Below are 17574 nucleotides of genomic sequence, written 5' to 3'. Positions count from 1 at the left end.
AATGAGTGAAAGCAGTCGGTAATCGTAGTCGTGGTCGGTCAATCACAGGTCGCAATTGATGGAAATTAATGGAAATGAAGTTATTAACGAAATTGACTTTCTTTGCGTTATTAATTATTTGGCCTCGTAACATTCAGACTTTCCAACCTTTCACCTGTAACGCAATTAATATTAATTTCTGGCAATGTTTATTTATTTTAAATTATTTAATTAAATAAAATAGTAAAAATATTCTGAGCAAAATTAGATATACGTAAATTCAAGTATTAAATACTATTATTTAACTAGTGACATATTGCGACATTAATCGTAAATAGTGCTGATGAAGAGAGAACTCCAGAACTCTGCAACTAGTCTGTTGGACAACTCAGACACGACTGAGAGCATTGTTCACTGAGAGCTGCCCTTTTATACCTGCGGTCAAAAGATGGAGTGGGGGAGCGCTTGTTGCACGCACCCTTCGCGATCGACGCCGTCTCCCACCACTTTGTGCAGGTATAAAAGCACAACACGCAGTACACTACGCGTTCACTCGTGTTTAACTCGTCCAGCAGATCAGTCGCAGTCTCTAGTCTTAATTTTCTATAAAATGTAAAATATCTAATCTAAAAATATTAAGTTTTTATGCTTTTGTCGTAACCATAGTAACCGTATAAATTAGTACATTTTTCTCATCTCGTTTAAAAACTCCTCGCAGGTATTTTTATGATATTTACCGAGAATTTGAGTTTTCGATGAAGTGGGTACTTTTGCCTGAGTACATTCAGTTTTTTCGGTTGGCGCATCTACTTTTTGTGTAGTGTCAACGCTCTCTACTTTATCGGCAATGTTTTGAGTGATTACCTCTTGAGGAATCAAAGGAACGTAAATATCACAGGGGATATGCACTTCGCTGACGATGCGGTCTCGGCCTGGAAGCAAATCAACGAACATCGTTTGGCTCCAGTGGGATGGTACCATTTTTGTCTGGAAATAAAATTTAAATTGCATTTTTCTCTTAATTACAGATGAATTTTAATAAAATTTAAAGAAGTATCTTTAGTTAATGTAAAACCTGTTAATTCCAATAAAAATTGTTGTTTTTTTGCAAATTTTAAAGATTTTAGAAGAAAAATGTAATTATTTATCTATTAAACCAACAATTTCTGAGAGAATCTTATATTTATTGCAAGTAATAAAGATTCCTAAGCATTATTCGCCTGTTTTTGCAGAAAAAAGTCATTTTTTAAACCTTAACCTCATTTTTGTTTCATGACGTCATAAATAAAGGTGCAACTCCTAAATACTCTGACTAATCTGTGCAAAGTCTCGCACTTTTACATTATCTACAAATGACGCACACAATTTGCAAATCTCCGAGTAATTTATTGACTATTCTGTCAGCAAATTCAAACAAATTAATAAATTCTCACCTCGTATGCGACGCTTTCGAAGTATCGCCTCTTCGGCGAATTCAAATGCACAATCATCGTTTCAGTATACTTCACTGGAACACGTTTCGGCTGGAAGTGGCAAGTACTAACAAAACTAAAACAATAAATCAATCAATAAATAAATATTATTCAATCACACAAATTGTTTTCTCATACGTTTTTTGCCCAATACTCCTGCCTGCACCTTCATTCCAATTGTAAACAGAAATATCAGTAGCCATACTGCCAAATTCTCGCTTGGGAACCTTCGGAATATTCACTGCAGACAGCCGGATTCTAAAACAATTTAAGAAAATCAATAATAAACACTATAAATGTGTATTTAATACTTTTTATAAACACGACCGTGTGGAACGTCTTCATTTTCTTCTCGCGCCCGCACATTGACATTTCTACGCGTGTACATCATATACAAAATGAATGCAAATGAAAAATCGTTGATAAATAAGATGTAGACGGCGCTTAATCGAAACAAAATGCATATAAATTACGCCCGCCGCACGTAAATAAAACTACGCATGCAACACGCAGGAGGAAATGTCGGTTGCAAAGCGATGTGGCGCTGCTGAATAAAGCAAGAGGGCAAGATATCATCTCGCGGTGCTCGCGAACGCACATGACTTTTAAATGCTATCGCGATTCGTATCGGAAATCGAAGCGATCGAGAGCCATCGACAGAAAATGTGCGCGCATACCTCACCTTGTTTCCTTCCCTTTTCGTGCTGCGCTTCGTGTGGGTTCGTCTTCTAATGCAACTCTTCTTTGTTGCTGTGTTTTGCTACGGGATGTCGTCGTCTTGCAAAACTTCAAATTTCACCCGCGCCTTGTTTTCAGTTGCTCAACACTCGATTGTTTTCGACTCACGTTATTCACTTGTTTATTGATTAGCAGTGCAGCAGGTTTTTTATTTCGGTTTTGGTCTAACAATTAGCGTGTTTATGGCGACGCGTTTTAAACAAATGTAAGTTGCGAGAGTTTGATCGCTTTGTGCTGCTTGGAATCGAACTGGAAAGGAAATGAAGTGGTTTTGAGGTTGAATGGGCGTCGCAGCGAGCTGTTAAACATTACGACACATATTCACTAGTGTCGCTGACTAATGCATTCGTTATCAATGAGTAACTCAACACGAGAAAACCTCACGCTCCTACCGTTATGAGAATACAAATGTATAATATTTATGTTGTAAACTTATTTGAAAGTTTAGAAGTTTACTATAGGCAACCAAACATCCTCCATAAATTTAAATTTGTTATAACTAGATGTAAACTCATGTAATAACTCATAAAATTATACAATAAAAAGCTTATAAATAATTTATAGCTCTTATAAATAAATTGACGTTGTAGTAATTAATTATTTCGTTAGTTATTTGTAGGCAAACCAAACAACAATCTAACCTTAAACACGAATAAACTTGAATGCTTAATTTAAAGCATCAAAAACAGCTGATTATCAAAACTTTTACATTTAATTTGTAAATAATTATGTTTTCAACGCTTATCTAACGTTTAATTTAACCGTAATGGAAACCCTAACAAAACCGCGTCGTGTGCAGCCACAGAACATCGTCATACGACTCGCGGAACGCGAAATCTTTGGCTGCAAGAAACCTGGTACACATTTTCACACGGCACGAAGATTCTACCAGAACGTATTTCCTAATTACACGCTTATCAACGTCGAAAAACCTCCCTGTTTCGTGCGCAAGTTTAGTCCTGACGGAAAGTACCTTATTGCGTTCTCATCTGATCAAACATGTGTGGAAATCTACATGTATCGAGGAGCTGGTGCAGCAGGAGACCTGTTGCACAATGCAGATGAGAAAGATAAGAAGAACTTTGACGTGAAGCATAAAATATTTGATAGATTTTTCAAGGTATGCAGAAATTTAAAGAAATACCTAAACAAATTATTAACAAATGTTGATTTTTGCAGTTAAAACATGTTGTTAACATTTGTTCATCAACCGAGCAATTGAATCGAGAATGCAGTTTGTTTACGGAGGATGGGCGATATGTGATAGTCGGGTCTGCAACGTTCCTGCCTGAGCCAGTCAGGCCACATTTTTATGAAATCTACACGAATAACGAGTCTGTAACACCAAATCCAAGGTAAAATTAATATTTTTGTGTTTGTTACAAGATAAAACATAAAATTTATTTTTTCTCGTAGATTTCCTTTGGAAGACTTCTCAATCCATATTATTGACTTACAAAACGGCAAACTCTGTGATACGCGCCTGTTCAAAGTCGACAAGATCCACATGTCGCACAATCAAGGCCTCTACCTCTACAAAGACATGCTTGCAGTCCTGTCAGTGCAGCATCAAATCGTCCACATCTTTCAAATCCTCGACGGGATGTTCGTCGACTTTCGTAAGATCGGCCGCTTTTGTTTCGAAGACGACGCGTATTTCTTTCAATCCGTCTTTCCGGTCGAACGTCCGTTTAGAGAAAAATATATAAACTCGCTTAAACATCGCATTTTGGCGTTTTTGTATCGCCGCGCGCAAAGGATAGCCGCCCAGACGAAAGATCCGTATGAAATACGTAAATTCTATCAATATTTCGACAATTTTCAAAATTTACGCATTTGGAAGATGCAATTACTCGACGAGACACATTTATTATTAAAATACGCTAGTGAAGATATGGTTACACTGAAAATAACTGATCCTAACAGTGAACCGTCGTTTTTTGTCATTTATAATATAATCGAGAGTAAAGTCTTGGCTATTTATGAGAATATCAGTCGTGAACTTTTGGATTTATTCGAACAGTTCAGCGATAGTTTTCGCAATGCGTGTATTCACAACGAGGTAAAATTCACGTGTAGCGCATCGAATAACATCTTCGCGCGTTTGATTCAACATAGATTCAAACAAACGATCATCAACGCGAAATTCGGCGGAAAAATCGAAGCAACGAAACGTTTGTTAGCGCAAATACCAATCAGCGCGCAGAGTTTCAGCAGCTCACCCTACTTAGACTTATCTTTATTCTCATACGATGATAAATGGGTATCGGCCATGGAAAGGCCCAAACCATTCGGTGAATATCCAATCAGATTCTACGCACGTGACTCGGGTTTCCTAAAGTTTCGAATTTACGCCGGTAAAGCGCCACGGTCGATGCCAATGGCGCGTAAGCTAGTCGCGTATATTTTCCACCCGACTGATCCGTTCGCCATGTCCGTCCAACGCACCAACTCCGAATACATTGTGAATATTCATGTGCGATTTGACAAACCCGGTGGGAATTCAACGGACGAAGACAATGTCATTAATTTTAGCTCGTAATACTTACAACGAAACGTGTACATTACGTTTTTTATACAATTTACAATATGATTGTGCAATCATATTGAGAGAGAAAGAAATATTTTCATACTCATGTACAAATTAAACAATTTATTATAAGTGAAATTGGTTTTTGATGAAATTACTTATCACTATACTCACGTAGGAGGTTTGTAACATGTGCGAGTGTTTCTTCATCGCCGTGTGTTGTTTCAAACGCGTGGTATTTCTTGAAAAGCGTTCGCATTTTTTTGTAGGCGAGTTTTTGTCCTACTGCTCGTGATAATACATTTCTAACAAAAAAATAAGTTTTAAGAATGAAAATCATAAATGTAAATGACAATTCTTACCTAGCAACATCAATTTTATCTTTTTTAATCAATTGATCAACATAAGTACACCAAATATCCACACGTTTAGGATCAGCTTGTAGAATTGTCTCGAATAATGCTTCACCTTGATTACTCTCGCCGTGAACGAATTCCATGATGGCGTATTGTACGAGAAGTTGCATTTCTAAAAATTGAGGTTATGTGATGATTCTGTTTCTTTTTTCAAAATTTAAATTTAACTTACGTGATTTTTGTCAATTAACGTGAGTAAAGCCTTATCCTTAAGTTTTCTCGCCTCGGAAAACTTCCCGCATGTGTAATATACTTTACCAATCTCCAACCACATTTGCAATTCCTGTTTGAATTTACCACGCGCTTTCTTTATCTTCTCTTCCATTTCGACAAACTTACTCATCTCCGCCATCATCTTTATAGTTTCGAGATAAATAGTCAAAGTATCATTACACCTAGTTGCCTCTTCAAATAATGTCTGAAAACTATCCTTAGTACCATACATATTCTCTAAGTTTAGATACGCTAACCACACGTTGAGTCGGTCTTGCATCGCTGTGAATGATATGCGTTCAATAGCACGTCTTGCAACAGCTCGCGCTTTGTCAAATTCAGTCGATTGTGCGTGGAAAGCGATGTATCTGGTCCATAATTCTGAATCGTCGGGATTACCAAGTAAAGCGCGATCAAATTGTTCGGCATTCTGTGGTAGAAGGGAGGAATCAGCAAGGTCGTTTTCGATTTTCCTCAAACGTGCTTCTTCATCTTTGGCCTTTTGCAGACGTTCTGCAGGTGTGAGTTTTTTCTTTTGTTGAAGTGAAGTGTCTTCATCGTCGGATTCTTCTTTGGGGGTGATTGGAGCTTCTTCTTCGAAAAATGAGGACATTCCCGAGAGGACAGCGGGTTGTTCTGAGGATTTATTTGGTTTAAGGGGATTAGTAGGTTTGGGTGGTTCAATTGCTTTCTTCTTCTTTTTCTTTTTTGATGAGGGTTCCGCTGGTTCTTCTTCGACAAGTTTTCGTTTCTTTTTGGTTTCTATTTCAGGAGTAATTGCTGGAAGTGTTTTAGTTTCTTCTGAATCAGATTCTGAGTCGTTTTCATTTTCTTCTGTTTCTTCCATTTCAAAATCATTCTGATTTTGTTCCGTTTCCGAATCGTTTTCATCAATTTCATCTGCTTCAGAATCAACCTCATTTTCATCTATTTCAGAATCATTTTCATCTATTTCAGAATCGTTTTCATCTTCTTCTACTTCAATATCATCATTATCCTCATCTTCTTCTGCTTCAGAATCATTTTCACTTGTCACCATCTCAGTTTCGGACTTAATATCTTCAGAACTAGCAATACCTTCATCTTCTTCTTTAATTTCCATTTTATCTTCTTTGTTGTTCTTCACCTGTTTTTTCTTATCCTTAATTTCATCCTTTTTCAGATTATTACGCAAAGTAATAATTTTTGTATTATACATTTTCAATTTTTTCTTAAAACTCTCAAGCATCGGCACAGTAACCCCCAAAAGTCGACCCGACTTCATCTTGATCACTTTACAATACTCTTCTTTGTCTATCAGTGTATCATAATAATCTATTTTAGGCGTAAAATCATTTTCATGCAGTTTAACAGGCAAATAAACCAATTGACTATTAAAATCCTCTCGGAGTACACCCACGGCAACATTACGATTAGCATGGAGAATCCTCACGATAACATTTTCTTTCGGCAGATTGGAAATAGCTTTACCTTTAAACAACAAAAAAAAAACACAAAATTCAAAGTTAAATCCAAAAATTATGAATCACAATCAAATTACCTTGTTTATCATTAATTTTTTGCATAATTTGTGGCTTAAGCGTAATCCCCGCATACTTCAACTGATAATTCACCCATAAAACCTTCCCCTTTACAGTAGTACCAGGTTTAAGCTTGTTTGGACAATGTTGCTTAGCAACCAAACCTTGACAGTTCATCGGCAACACCGAAACACTGCATCCACGTTGTAAATCCACTTGATTAACAACACAATCAACAGTTGCCCCAATTTCCAAATCAACCAATGGATTCCCCGTGAGTAAATACCTCTTTCTCAAACGTGCAATATCCTCAAGATATTGATCCAAGTAATTAACAGTTTCCTTAATAAAACAATAAAAACAGTTAAAACCTATCACAAAACAGAAAAAGAAAATAATTAAATACAAAAACTTACCATAAAACTAAATCCGAAAACTTTATTAAGTCCAACACTCCATAAAATCTTCCCCTTCCCTTGACGTTTCGCGACTTGCGCACTAATCGACTCATATCTATCCAGCGCTTTCAAGCCATTATCATCAATCCTAAACTCACCCGGATGTAATTTCATTGGAATACTAATAGTATTCTTTTCTTTATAAATGCCTCTCATTACAACATTCACAGCAAGTTGCGGCAGGGATGGAATCTTCAACTGCTCTCTTTTATGTACAACATATTCCCTCACACTCAACACCGGCGGATTACTATCAATCACACAAATCAATTCCTCATCCAAAGTTTGATTAACTTTATACGTCGATAGTAATAACTTCCCTAGACCTTCAACGGCCAACTGTTCTTTGGGAACAAATGCTTTTATATCACCAATCATCACGTAGATACCCTCATCGGTAATTTCGCATATTTTAGGTTTAACAATAATTTTACCAACTGGTACCTTTTTCTTTTTGGGAAGATTCAACGTGAGTGTAAGTCTATCACCTTCAACGACTTCACAACGCGCTTTGATAATCTGCCCGCGGTAGAATTCATTTCTTGCGTCTTTATTGCCAAGTTGTGGGATGTTACGCACCGGTAGCCATCCTTTAACACCTCCGTAGAACAATAATAATACACCTGTTTGTTTTACGTGGATTACCACGCCTGGATATTGTTCAGAGAGTGATAATCCTTCATAAGAAGATAGATGAATGTTAGAGGAGAGAAGATCCGGCTTTAAAGTTAAGATAATTTCCTTTTTTTCAATGTTTAAGTTCCAAATTCTGCATTTCAGAGAAAAACAAAATGGCGGTTCAAAAATGACGTCAGATATAAAATTTTAAAATTTTACTTACTTTGCATTCACTTCTTGACCAACTTTAAACTGTTTCCTAATATTTTCGCTGTACATAACATTCGATAGATTATCTTTCGGCGCAAATGCTTGTAATTTCCCAACCATAATCACAAGACCATGATCGTTGATTTCCTTGATTGTTCCTTTAACAGTCTGTGCGATTTTTAACTGTTCAACGTTCATAACATCCGTTATTCTCTCAAATGTGCAAATATACAGCCTTTCTGTATGATTATAATCCAAAATCGTGCAATGTCTTGCAACTCCAACAGGAAATTTGTTAGCTATTAGTGTAGCTAAGTCCTCGCCTTCTCTATCTTTCATATTTACTGATTTTAGTAAACGTTTATGCGTAATAAAACCTTTCTGACCGCCTGATAACTTAACAATCAATCCAGATCCGGCTTTTCCTGCCACAGTGCTTAAAATCCACGCACCTATAGGCAACTTCTTTTCCTTTTCAGGAATCTTTTCATTTAGTGACTTTAAAGTGAAATAACCAAGTTTAGATACAGGGTGAACATATAAAAGCCTCGCTTTTATCGCTGTAAACTCTTTGTATTTCTTAGCGCTGTCAAATGACTTCGCCAAGTATAAATCATTGATAAAACCGGTACATTCATCGAAATATTGTCCTTGCAACCCGTCTTTCAACTGTTTTTGTACTAAAAACTCAACTTGCATGCCTGGTATTACTTTATCTATGGATGTACCCATGCTTTCAGTGGTTTTATCAAATGCTGCTTGTGTTGCGCTTAATGTTAAAGTGGTTGCTTCTTTACTGCTCACACTTTTTGTTACAATCATGTATAGAACTTGTCCTAATGAATATTCTTTTGCGGCGTCTACAGCGTCGAATGGAAGATGTGCTCGGCAGTTTTTCACGCCTAAGTCAATGAGGTAACCATGATCGGATTTCTCTTTGATTGCGCCCCAGACGAGCATGTGTTTAGTGAAATCAGGGTGTTTGAAGTGTTCGTTTATCTCGGCGGGGTTGCAAGTGAGAAAGATGCGGAGTTTATTGTCGTTTTCGATTTGGATAACTTTAACAGGCAGGAATGTTCCTACTTGTAGAACATTATCTAAAGATGGTAGTTTTCCACCGTCTGCTTTCACAGCGTCGGTGATTAGTTTGGTGTAAGTTGCGGAAATGTTTTGTACGAGAATTTCGCCGAAACAACGACCGGGTAACTCAACGGCTACAGTCATTGTGTTGAGGCGTGTTACGCATGCGAGAACAGACATTCCTTCGTGGATTTTCTAGAATTTTTAGTGGTAAAGAGGAAATTTTAGGTTTTTATGATAATAAAAATAAATAATTGTTTATATAATAAATCTAATGTTAAATTGTAGATATTTTGAGTTTGTTTTTACCTTAATTGATAGTGTATCAGCTGAAACAGCAGTCAAACTATCAGTTTTGTTGATGAATTCTGGTACTGAAGTTGCCTCAACTTCATCTTGCTGCTTCTGGCGCTTTTTCTTGCCTTTAGACTTTTTGGTTATTGGTTGTACATTACCAAATAACTAAAATTTAAATATAACTACATTAATAACTTCAAACAAAGCGCATTCTATTAAATAATTTCAAATATTTTCAAATATCCTGTTTGAGGTTACATACATTTTCTTGTTTTTGTGGCTTTTTAACACTTTGATCTTCACTCGCACTGATTTTAAAACCACCACGGGGAAAACTTTCATCCGTTGAAGCCATAATTTCGCCTCAGTAATTATGTTTTCATATAATTAATAACAAAAACACGTCGGTTAACACACAAACTCATAAGACGTATGGAAACACGTGCGGTACAAAAACGTGCGCTATGTAGTACACTATGTACACCGGCGCATGCGCATTACACATTAAATCTAGTAACATTCAGTTTTACAACTAAAACATCTGGTTCGGAAAAGTCAAAAACTGTTCAAAACTATAAAACAAGCAAAATTAATAGAAATAATCACAAACCAGTGAGCAACAACATTATATAATGTAATTCCACAGCATGTTTTTTATAATTTATACATTTCTAAACGTTTCCGTACAATTGCCCACCACGGCGCATATAAATTCATTCGAGAATATTCGAAAGCATTCGTTCACAAGTTAGAATATTCAACCCTGATTTAATTTTGAATCTTCTCTATCATGTACTATATATATATACTATCATCGGCAAGGAGTAAAATATTCTCATTAAATTTCGGTTTACATTTATAAAAATGGACGTTCATCATGAAACGTGTGAGTGGATCAGGGCGCTTCCAAACGTTCACATTATATAAGTATATATATATTCCGGGGGGGTAAATATTTGAGTGTTTATAACAACAATATTACTCACAGCTTCGATTATAGTGCGTCTTCACTGCGAAACAATTACCATTACAACACTACGCTCACAATGTAATCGTTTCGAGTAAAACCTTCTGTTACAAATCTTAACAGGTAATCACAACACACTAAAAACATTCAATAGTTAATATTTCCATATCAATTATCAATAATATAACTACGCGTGTGTGGATTTATGTATGTATTATGTGTGTGTGTGTATTTTTAAAAATGTGTACTCATTTAATAATGTATTGCACGAGGGGTTTCTTCTTACATTTTGATTTGATTGAAAATTGAATCCGACTAGATGTGTGTATAAATACAAATATACGTTCAAAACGTGTTTCAAAATTCATATTGTCACGGGTTTTCTTTAGATTATACATATTTTAATCATTTCGTTTTAAAATTAGCCACGTTTATCGCTTCCGGGGAATATATGTCACGTGATTTTAAAATTGTTCCAGTTATTGACTAACATACAGGTGGCCAGGACCAGTGTACGTGTGACGAGAGTTGTTTTCTTGGCACGATTCGCTAAAAAACTTCAGTCTTCTGTAAATCAAAACGCTTCAAGCGCGACGACGAATATTCCTAGTGTATAATGAGGTCGATCACATTTCTTAATTTCATACGATTTACATTTAAGCGTTGCGTTACGCGGTTTCTTTGTTTTAACTACTTTTTCTTTTTAAACGATTGAACAAAAGCTCGGCGCCTGCGTCTAGACAACAATTGACTCTAGCTACGTCTATAAAATAAAGCTCTAGTTAAGTTAACATAGATATAACATACTTGTGGTGTGTCTAGAATATTTTATAGTTAATATGGAAGTCGTTCGGGTTGGACTTAAGCGAGATATCTCGCTCGGAGCGTGGAATCGCCGTCAATCTCGCGCGACGTGCGCCAATCGCAGAAATGCGACTTTACAAGCAAACCCAATCCGATTGTTATGATTGGAAGACCCAGTAGTGCGCAGATTAACTCACCGGAAATTGTTGGGTACCATATTAACAAACCTGAAGCAAAAATATTAAAACAAACTAAATTATTGTTTGGAGTTAAAAAATATGAATTTTTACCTTTTTCAATATTTATCGTCTTAAATAATGACCACCAAATGCCTGAAAGTGGTAGTGCAACACTAATGGTCGCCATTGTATGCACTGCACTCTGACACAATATTAAAAATCTGAGTGATGAGAGCATAAACATCACATAACTCAGCAAAAACACCCAGGCATACACTGAAGTATTACCGCAATTCGTTGCGGATGCATTTCCAAACTCCGGCAGGGTAAAAACACACGCTAAACCCACTGAAGTTTGATTTAGGAAGTGCCCCAAATGTGTACTCTATAATTACAATAATTTCATTCATAAAAAGTTGTTAAACTAACAAAATATAACTTACTGTTCCGATATTAGGTAATAATTCAACCCAAAACCCACATATCACTAGCACCAACAACACGAAATGCAACCAAAGTGCAATGTGTGTTGCAGAATATTCTTTTTTGCTACTTCTTGCACCTGTACCAACCGCTGTTCCTGTACTAAGCGGTGTTAATGGTTGCCTTAATTCATTGGAACTATTCGAGTTACTCTGGAATGACACCAGCCTGGAGATTGTTGACAGGAACTGTGAACCTAAACTGGCATTGTAATGCAAACTGGCGGCAACTATGCATCTATCCAGAAGCATATAAAACGCCGAAAACAACGCTAAACCCAAAATGTACAGCGCTGACCACAAGGAATGCGTTTGCCATGACCATGGGCCAGCATCGTCTGACTTTTTATCTCTTTCATGTCCACGACAACGAAATTCATTACACAGACCGTAATCAACTGTGATAAACAATCCAACGATTACCGTTGTCGATGAAAATATTCTCTGTAGACCCATTACTTCAAATAAAAACAATTTAAATTAAAATTTAAAGTAATTTTTGTGTGTTTACTTACATTTTTTGCAAAAAAAGAAGTAATAAATCAATGAAAAGACTAACAGAAGTCCTTTCATAGGATCTTGCAAGTGACACAACACTCTCTTCTTGTCCAATGCATAAACAATCAGAAAACCACTCGCTGCTAACAATACAGCACCCAAGAGCAGTTCTCGATACTTAATAGGTGTCTTTGAGTACTTAATGTTGTTGATTCTCGGGCAGAATCTCTGATTCAACAACAATGCCACCAAAATCAGCAGCAGACTGAAACTGGTGTTGAATAGTAAAATAGTATATGCATTGCCCTTTATATCCATTGACTGCTGATACACTGGCAGCAATATCAGCAGAATGGACGATGAAACAATCAACAGCACTTTGACAACAAAGAATTCAATAGTCGTATGGGATGCATAGCTGAATGTAGTATGAGAGTGTTCTTCATGTGGCTTGTCAAGGGAATGACAAGTCTCTTCACTCTCAGTCATTGATTCATCATCAGACACTTGCAGCAGTTCATCATTATCATCCTCCTCCATATTTGTGAATTCTAAAAATGTATTATTAGTCACACTTGAAAATAAATGAAAACAAACACAGGAATGACAATGGGTAACCTTAAATTCAGCGTGAATACGCTGTTACCTTGGCGAATATCCGACGAGGATTAATCCGTTGTAGCGAGATTAGCCAAGGTGGTGGAGGAGCCGCTGTGCAGCAGCAATTAATGGTTAATTAAGTCGTTTCGTCGCCCTGGCGTCATTCGGCCGACTGGCGCGGCTCGTGGTTTTTTCATGCGACCAGGGGTGGGAACAGCAGCTCGGGATTCTGGGCGTCCTTGTCATGCCACCTCCTCCTTCATCCTTTTTATCCCGACAGGACGCCTCTCTCGTCTCTCCACGTAAATTTGCCATTTACGTCACATTTTCAATCACTCCCTTGTAGCTACCCAGCCCGCATGGGTACAGCATCTCGTAATTAATATAAATTAGATTCCATTAAGTCCTCTGCTTCCTTATTTTCTTTAATGTCGGATGCTTTGAATGAGATTTTTTCACTTAGCCAACAATTAAAACAAAAAGTACATTAAATGGATGTAATTTTTTATATTTTTTCATTAAAAACAATCACATAACATCAAATAAATTACATTACTTACAACTATATCACTAGTTTTGTAAAACGGATTAAAATTTACTTTCATTGGAATTGTCACCGCCATTGTACGCGGAGTTAATGTTACCGGGATTATGCTGCATGTGAAAATCACTTTTTCGGTCCCCACGGTCCCGGTAGACCTTATCACCCATTTTGGTACCACCAGCAAAATGTTCATTAATCTGCCCGAGAGTTTTACCCTCTGTTTCGGGTAAAAAGAAGTACAAAACTAAGAATGCTACAACCGAAAGTGCAGCATGTGTGAAAAATGTCCCCGGTAGAGTTAGAACGCCTACAATGGCGAAGAAAGCTTTATTCGTTGCAAAACTAACGATGTAGGTAAAGGCACTGCATAATCCTGCAGCTGCAGCTCTTGTTTCATTCGAAAAAACTTCCCCGGTAAGAATCCAGGGAAGAATTCGCACTCCAAGATGTGCCATGAATGCAACACCAATCAAAAACGTCATTGGTATCCAATTGTGGGGACTGTTTTTAACCAGTTGTAAATTAGGTGTTGTACTGTTGGTAACATCAACCAAAGCTTCTAATGTAGAATTTAATACTGAAGGTAATGTTGTCGTGGTGGTTGCCATTACTTTTTCTTTACTTGGAATGACAATCTGAGTTAAACCATTGATCTGTGCGTAGATAGCAACAATCGTAAAACAAACACCTATCCCAAGAACAGAAACAAAGTTCAAGAGACGTTTTCCTGTGTAATGTACCAAAGCAGTCGAAGCAATCGATCCCAAAAGTTCAACACATCCCAACATAACAGTCGCATAATATCTATCAATTGGTGCGTTGACACTTTGAAACAAAGGCACTGCATACGTTTGCAGCGTAGTCATACCAGTAACATGATTAAAGAAGAAAATAATCGCTACCAGAGAAAACGGCCACAGGAAACTTTTCCTTGTGAAAAGTTTTAGAGTTTCTAGTCTGCTGTTCTTCTTCGCGTGTCGTTTGGGTTGCCTATGTTGATTATTACCATTAAGCGTAACACCATTTGACACACCATCAAATGCAGGATTGTCTTGTGCTAGATCATCATCATTCACACGTACTTCTCTGTAGATTTGTTTGTATTCCGGTTCGATTTCATCTAGGTCTGTCCAACCACGAAGCCAAGCGAGGGATTTCCTTGCGTCTAGTAGACGATTATTGCTGATTAACCAATGTGGAGATTCGGGGACGAAGAAAAGGAATGTAAATGACATCACGTTGAATACACAACTTACTAATGCTACCGTCCGCCAGGGGAAGAATGTTCCAAGGAGGAACATTATTAATACTCCTGCAATGACGGCCATGCTGCTTGTGGATGATAATACGCCACGAAGACGTGGTTGGGTTATTTCAGCAACATAAGTTAACACCTGAAATGTTTAAATTTAGTATTTTTGAAGTATTTAATAAAAAATGACGTACCGGTGCTTCTAGGAATCCTCCTGATAAACCAGTCATGGCCAAAGCGACAAAAACTTGCCATTCAGCATTACAGAATCGAAAGAGTAACCAAGCAGCTAAAAATGGTAAATTAACCACTTGCATAGCACGTTTTCTTCCGATGGCTTGTGATACTGCTCCGGAAACAATACTGCCAATCGGCACACAGATTAAATTAACTGAACCAATCCATGAGATTTCCTCAGGTGTCATCGTAAAAGTTTCCTCGGGAGCTAACAATCCAGGGATTAAAATTGTAGGAAATCCTAATGTCATGCCAAAAGCCAAGAGGAGAATATTTTTTACTGATACAGCAAGGACTTGTGGTAAAGTCTGCATCCACATTGATTTCGGTGGTTGGGATAAACCCATTGCTTCGTTACTAAAAAACAAAAACAAAATAATTGATTACAATGTTTGTTCTGTTTAGTAACGCAAAGAATTCAAAGAATTCAAGATGTCCCACGGACAAAACGTGTACATTCATGAAAACAGTTTAAAAATACAAAAACAATTGTTATTTTGTTATTGAAGTTCACTGTTATGTTGAAACTGAAACTATTTTAAGCGATAAGCAATAATGAAATAAAAACCCGTTAATTACATTCCTCAGCATTCCTTAAAATCGGCATCGCGTTAGAATTAGTATTATGTCATTTTAATTACGATTTAGTTAAATATTTCCGCCGTCAACACGTCTACAAGGTTAAAAACTTGAATATTATGTAAGTAAAAACAAATTAAAACTAAATCAACTGGTATTTCTTGTATGTTACTTCTTTGTAACGTGAATAATGACTAGTTATGAATAAAAAAGTTGTATTAAGGTTGGGAATATGAATTATTTAGAGTGAATATGATATTTTTGCAGAAGTCATTGTTTCAATTGGTAAATAATTAATAATTAAACATTTGAATGCGTAATTTTGAAACAAAATGGAAAATTTGACGTTTATTGAACCTAACTTAAACACATCGAATTGTTCGTGATAGGCAACTCTTGATACATTCAATAAATCTCATTGGAAAAGTAACATGAGTGTTGGGTTGCCTACTATGATTAGAATTTAACATATCTCGGGAATTTTCAGAATTTCTAATGAATTTTATATAATAAAACATGAAAAACAACAAGAAATAAATGCGGTTTTGTATTAAATGACCTCACTTAATAAATTTCTTTAAATAAATACATTTTTAGTGATTTTCTCTAAAATTCATCTTGCCAAATATAATTAATTATCTTTCCGTTGTGTTAATTTGTTAAATCTATTTAGAATGTGTTTTATTTCGCACTAAATTCAATTAGAAATTTGCGTTGCGTTTTCACATCCATCAACATCAAACACGGACGTATCTCGGCGCTCAAAACTTTAAAACTTTCAACTCTTAAAATTTCACCTTATATGTTTTTATACACTAAGCTCAAACACAAACTTTTTTATACATCTATGTAATTTTTTTCCCAACGTAAAAATCGAGGTCATGCAGACATGAGAACTTGAACTTCAAACAAACAAACATTGAAATTTATACCGCAAACTAATTTGTAAAGCAAATTCAATTCTCGAATTTAAATACGAAACACATCCTTATTCTTACCTTTTGATCACCATTTTTATAAATCACAAAAACTGCACTTTTATTAAATATTAAATTTAAAATTTTTATTAAAATCGAATTATATTGAATATTCTGTGTCTGATTGACACATTAACTGTTGATGCACTGCTGGATGCACGCTGGAATGCATTTAACTATAGTACAACGTCGATATAATTATTATCATTATTGTTTACTCAAGTATACGTTATTTACACGAGCGAATAAACAACGTTTAAGATTTACGAGTTTGTTAATCGCTTATTATGAATATTTCTTTGTGTTAAATTATTATTTTCCGATTGTAGGACTAATGAGGTTCTTGACTCAAACCCAATTCAAAATACTAGGTCAATAAATAATTATTTATCACTTAAATAACAATTTTTTAAAGTGTTTTTTTTTTTAGTTAAAATGTGCGTTTTTATTCAAAACGATTCAAATGTTGAAATAGTTGATTGCCGGGCGATTGGACGCTGTTACACAACTTTCGATTTCAATAGCGGCGATTGCTGCTGCATTGTGTATTGTCGTTGCAGCAACAAATATGATCGCACGGCTGATGTTTAAGTATCGCCGGATAAAACACGGATCCGAGGACGTACGTTCGACGAATGCGCTTAATGGCGATTTATAATTGCTTTACGTACACCTTGATAATTTTCTTAGTAAAAATTTCCTCATTTGTACGCCGGGAAGTCCAAAAAACAATTTTTTATTCGAATTATATTTAACACCATTTAACACACTGTTTATTTATTGATTTATTAGTTATTATTTATTATTTGTGGACGCACGTTGCGGTTGAGTCACTTGATGTGTTACTTAAGTCAATACAACATGCGCACCGCGCGCGTTCGCAATCGGCAATACGCCGGCCAAATACTTTCTACTTTGCTTTAT

General features: G+C 36.2%; 5 protein-coding genes across 6 annotated transcripts; 1 reads left to right on the top strand and 4 right to left on the bottom strand.

The window, feature by feature from the left end:
- Nucleotides 1–175: 175 nt before the first annotated feature.
- LOC135795927 (uncharacterized) lies at nt 176–2244 on the bottom strand. The gene is made up of 4 exons (XM_065307756.1): nt 2134–2244; nt 1590–1709; nt 1413–1527; nt 176–966 (listed from the first exon to the last, which is right to left on the bottom strand). The coding sequence occupies exons 2-4, from the start codon at nt 1652–1654 to the stop codon at nt 658–660; spliced, it is 489 nt and encodes a 162-aa protein (XP_065163828.1). The 5' UTR covers nt 1655–1709; nt 2134–2244; the 3' UTR covers nt 176–657.
- Nucleotides 2245–2824: 580 nt separating this feature from the next.
- abo (de-etiolated protein 1 abo) lies at nt 2825–4857 on the top strand. The gene is made up of 3 exons (XM_065308839.1): nt 2825–3309; nt 3369–3544; nt 3606–4857. The coding sequence occupies exons 1-3, from the start codon at nt 2956–2958 to the stop codon at nt 4729–4731; spliced, it is 1656 nt and encodes a 551-aa protein (XP_065164911.1). The 5' UTR covers nt 2825–2955; the 3' UTR covers nt 4732–4857.
- Rrp5 (Ribosomal RNA Processing 5) lies at nt 4828–10022 on the bottom strand. The gene is made up of 8 exons (XM_065308842.1): nt 9794–10022; nt 9544–9696; nt 8168–9429; nt 7285–8095; nt 6889–7210; nt 5304–6818; nt 5082–5247; nt 4828–5024 (listed from the first exon to the last, which is right to left on the bottom strand). The coding sequence occupies exons 1-8, from the start codon at nt 9884–9886 to the stop codon at nt 4874–4876; spliced, it is 4473 nt and encodes a 1490-aa protein (XP_065164914.1). The 5' UTR covers nt 9887–10022; the 3' UTR covers nt 4828–4873.
- Nucleotides 10023–10144: 122 nt separating this feature from the next.
- On the bottom strand, nt 10145–13296 carry LOC135796715 (uncharacterized). Of its 2 annotated transcripts, none has more exons than XM_065308841.1 (5): nt 13080–13296; nt 12479–13012; nt 11925–12421; nt 11593–11866; nt 10145–11529 (listed from the first exon to the last, which is right to left on the bottom strand). In XM_065308841.1, the coding sequence occupies exons 2-5, from the start codon at nt 12999–13001 to the stop codon at nt 11360–11362; spliced, it is 1464 nt and encodes a 487-aa protein (XP_065164913.1). In that variant the 5' UTR covers nt 13002–13012; nt 13080–13296; the 3' UTR covers nt 10145–11359. The 2 variants fall into 2 exon arrangements, with proteins under 2 accessions (XP_065164913.1, XP_065164912.1); XM_065308840.1 differs by having other exon boundaries at nt 13108–13296.
- Nucleotides 13297–13553: 257 nt separating this feature from the next.
- Nucleotides 13554–17574, bottom strand: LOC135796717 (facilitated trehalose transporter Tret1-like). The gene is made up of 4 exons (XM_065308843.1): nt 16672–17574; nt 15052–15451; nt 14252–14999; nt 13554–14161 (listed from the first exon to the last, which is right to left on the bottom strand). The coding sequence occupies exons 1-4, from the start codon at nt 16683–16685 to the stop codon at nt 13650–13652; spliced, it is 1674 nt and encodes a 557-aa protein (XP_065164915.1). The 5' UTR covers nt 16686–17574; the 3' UTR covers nt 13554–13649.

Source organism: Atheta coriaria, unplaced genomic scaffold (genome assembly GCF_025399875.1).
Source record: "Atheta coriaria isolate IRGN ID8LTWV9N9 unplaced genomic scaffold, Caltech_Dcor_3.1 hic_scaffold_7_pilon, whole genome shotgun sequence".
Lineage (NCBI taxonomy): Eukaryota > Metazoa > Arthropoda > Insecta > Coleoptera > Staphylinidae > Dalotia > Dalotia coriaria.
The sequence above is the reverse complement of the archived record's forward strand: the minus strand, read 5'-3'. Positions and strand labels throughout refer to the sequence as shown.

What these genes read in the sequence shown, in the direction of transcription:
- Rrp5 (XM_065308842.1), bottom strand. Translation starts at nt 9,886, where the DNA reads ATGGCTTCAACGGATGAAAGTTTTCCCCGTGGTGGTTTTAAAATCAGT. An exon ending in AGCCACAAAAACAAGAAAAT is followed by an intron (nt 9,697 to 9,793) that starts GTATGTAACCTC and finishes TTTAAATTTTAG; the next exon opens with TTATTTGGTAATGTACAACC. An exon ending in AATTGACAAAAATCACGTAA is followed by an intron (nt 5,248 to 5,303) that starts GTTAAATTTAAA and finishes CTCAATTTTTAG; the next exon opens with AAATGCAACTTCTCGTACAA.
- abo (XM_065308839.1), top strand. Translation starts at nt 2,956, where the DNA reads ATGGAAACCCTAACAAAACCGCGTCGTGTGCAGCCACAGAACATCGTC. An exon ending in TATTTGATAGATTTTTCAAG is followed by an intron (nt 3,310 to 3,368) that starts GTATGCAGAAAT and finishes TGATTTTTGCAG; the next exon opens with TTAAAACATGTTGTTAACAT. An exon ending in TCTGTAACACCAAATCCAAG is followed by an intron (nt 3,545 to 3,605) that starts GTAAAATTAATA and finishes TTTTTCTCGTAG; the next exon opens with ATTTCCTTTGGAAGACTTCT.
- LOC135796715 (XM_065308841.1), bottom strand. Translation starts at nt 13,001, where the DNA reads ATGGAGGAGGATGATAATGATGAACTGCTGCAAGTGTCTGATGATGAA. An exon ending in CTTCTTTTTTTGCAAAAAAT is followed by an intron (nt 12,422 to 12,478) that starts GTAAGTAAACAC and finishes TTTTATTTGAAG; the next exon opens with TAATGGGTCTACAGAGAATA. An exon ending in GACGATAAATATTGAAAAAG is followed by an intron (nt 11,530 to 11,592) that starts GTAAAAATTCAT and finishes TTTTTGCTTCAG; the next exon opens with GTTTGTTAATATGGTACCCA.
- LOC135795927 (XM_065307756.1), bottom strand. Translation starts at nt 1,654, where the DNA reads ATGGCTACTGATATTTCTGTTTACAATTGGAATGAAGGTGCAGGCAGG. An exon ending in AGGAGTATTGGGCAAAAAAC is followed by an intron (nt 1,528 to 1,589) that starts GTATGAGAAAAC and finishes TTATTGTTTTAG; the next exon opens with TTTTGTTAGTACTTGCCACT. An exon ending in TCGAAAGCGTCGCATACGAG is followed by an intron (nt 967 to 1,412) that starts GTGAGAATTTAT and finishes TTTTATTTCCAG; the next exon opens with ACAAAAATGGTACCATCCCA.
- LOC135796717 (XM_065308843.1), bottom strand. An exon ending in GAGGATTCCTAGAAGCACCG is followed by an intron (nt 15,000 to 15,051) that starts GTACGTCATTTT and finishes TAAACATTTCAG; the next exon opens with GTGTTAACTTATGTTGCTGA. An exon ending in TATCTACGCACAGATCAATG is followed by an intron (nt 14,162 to 14,251) that starts GTTTAACTCAGA and finishes CTACATTAGAAG; the next exon opens with CTTTGGTTGATGTTACCAAC.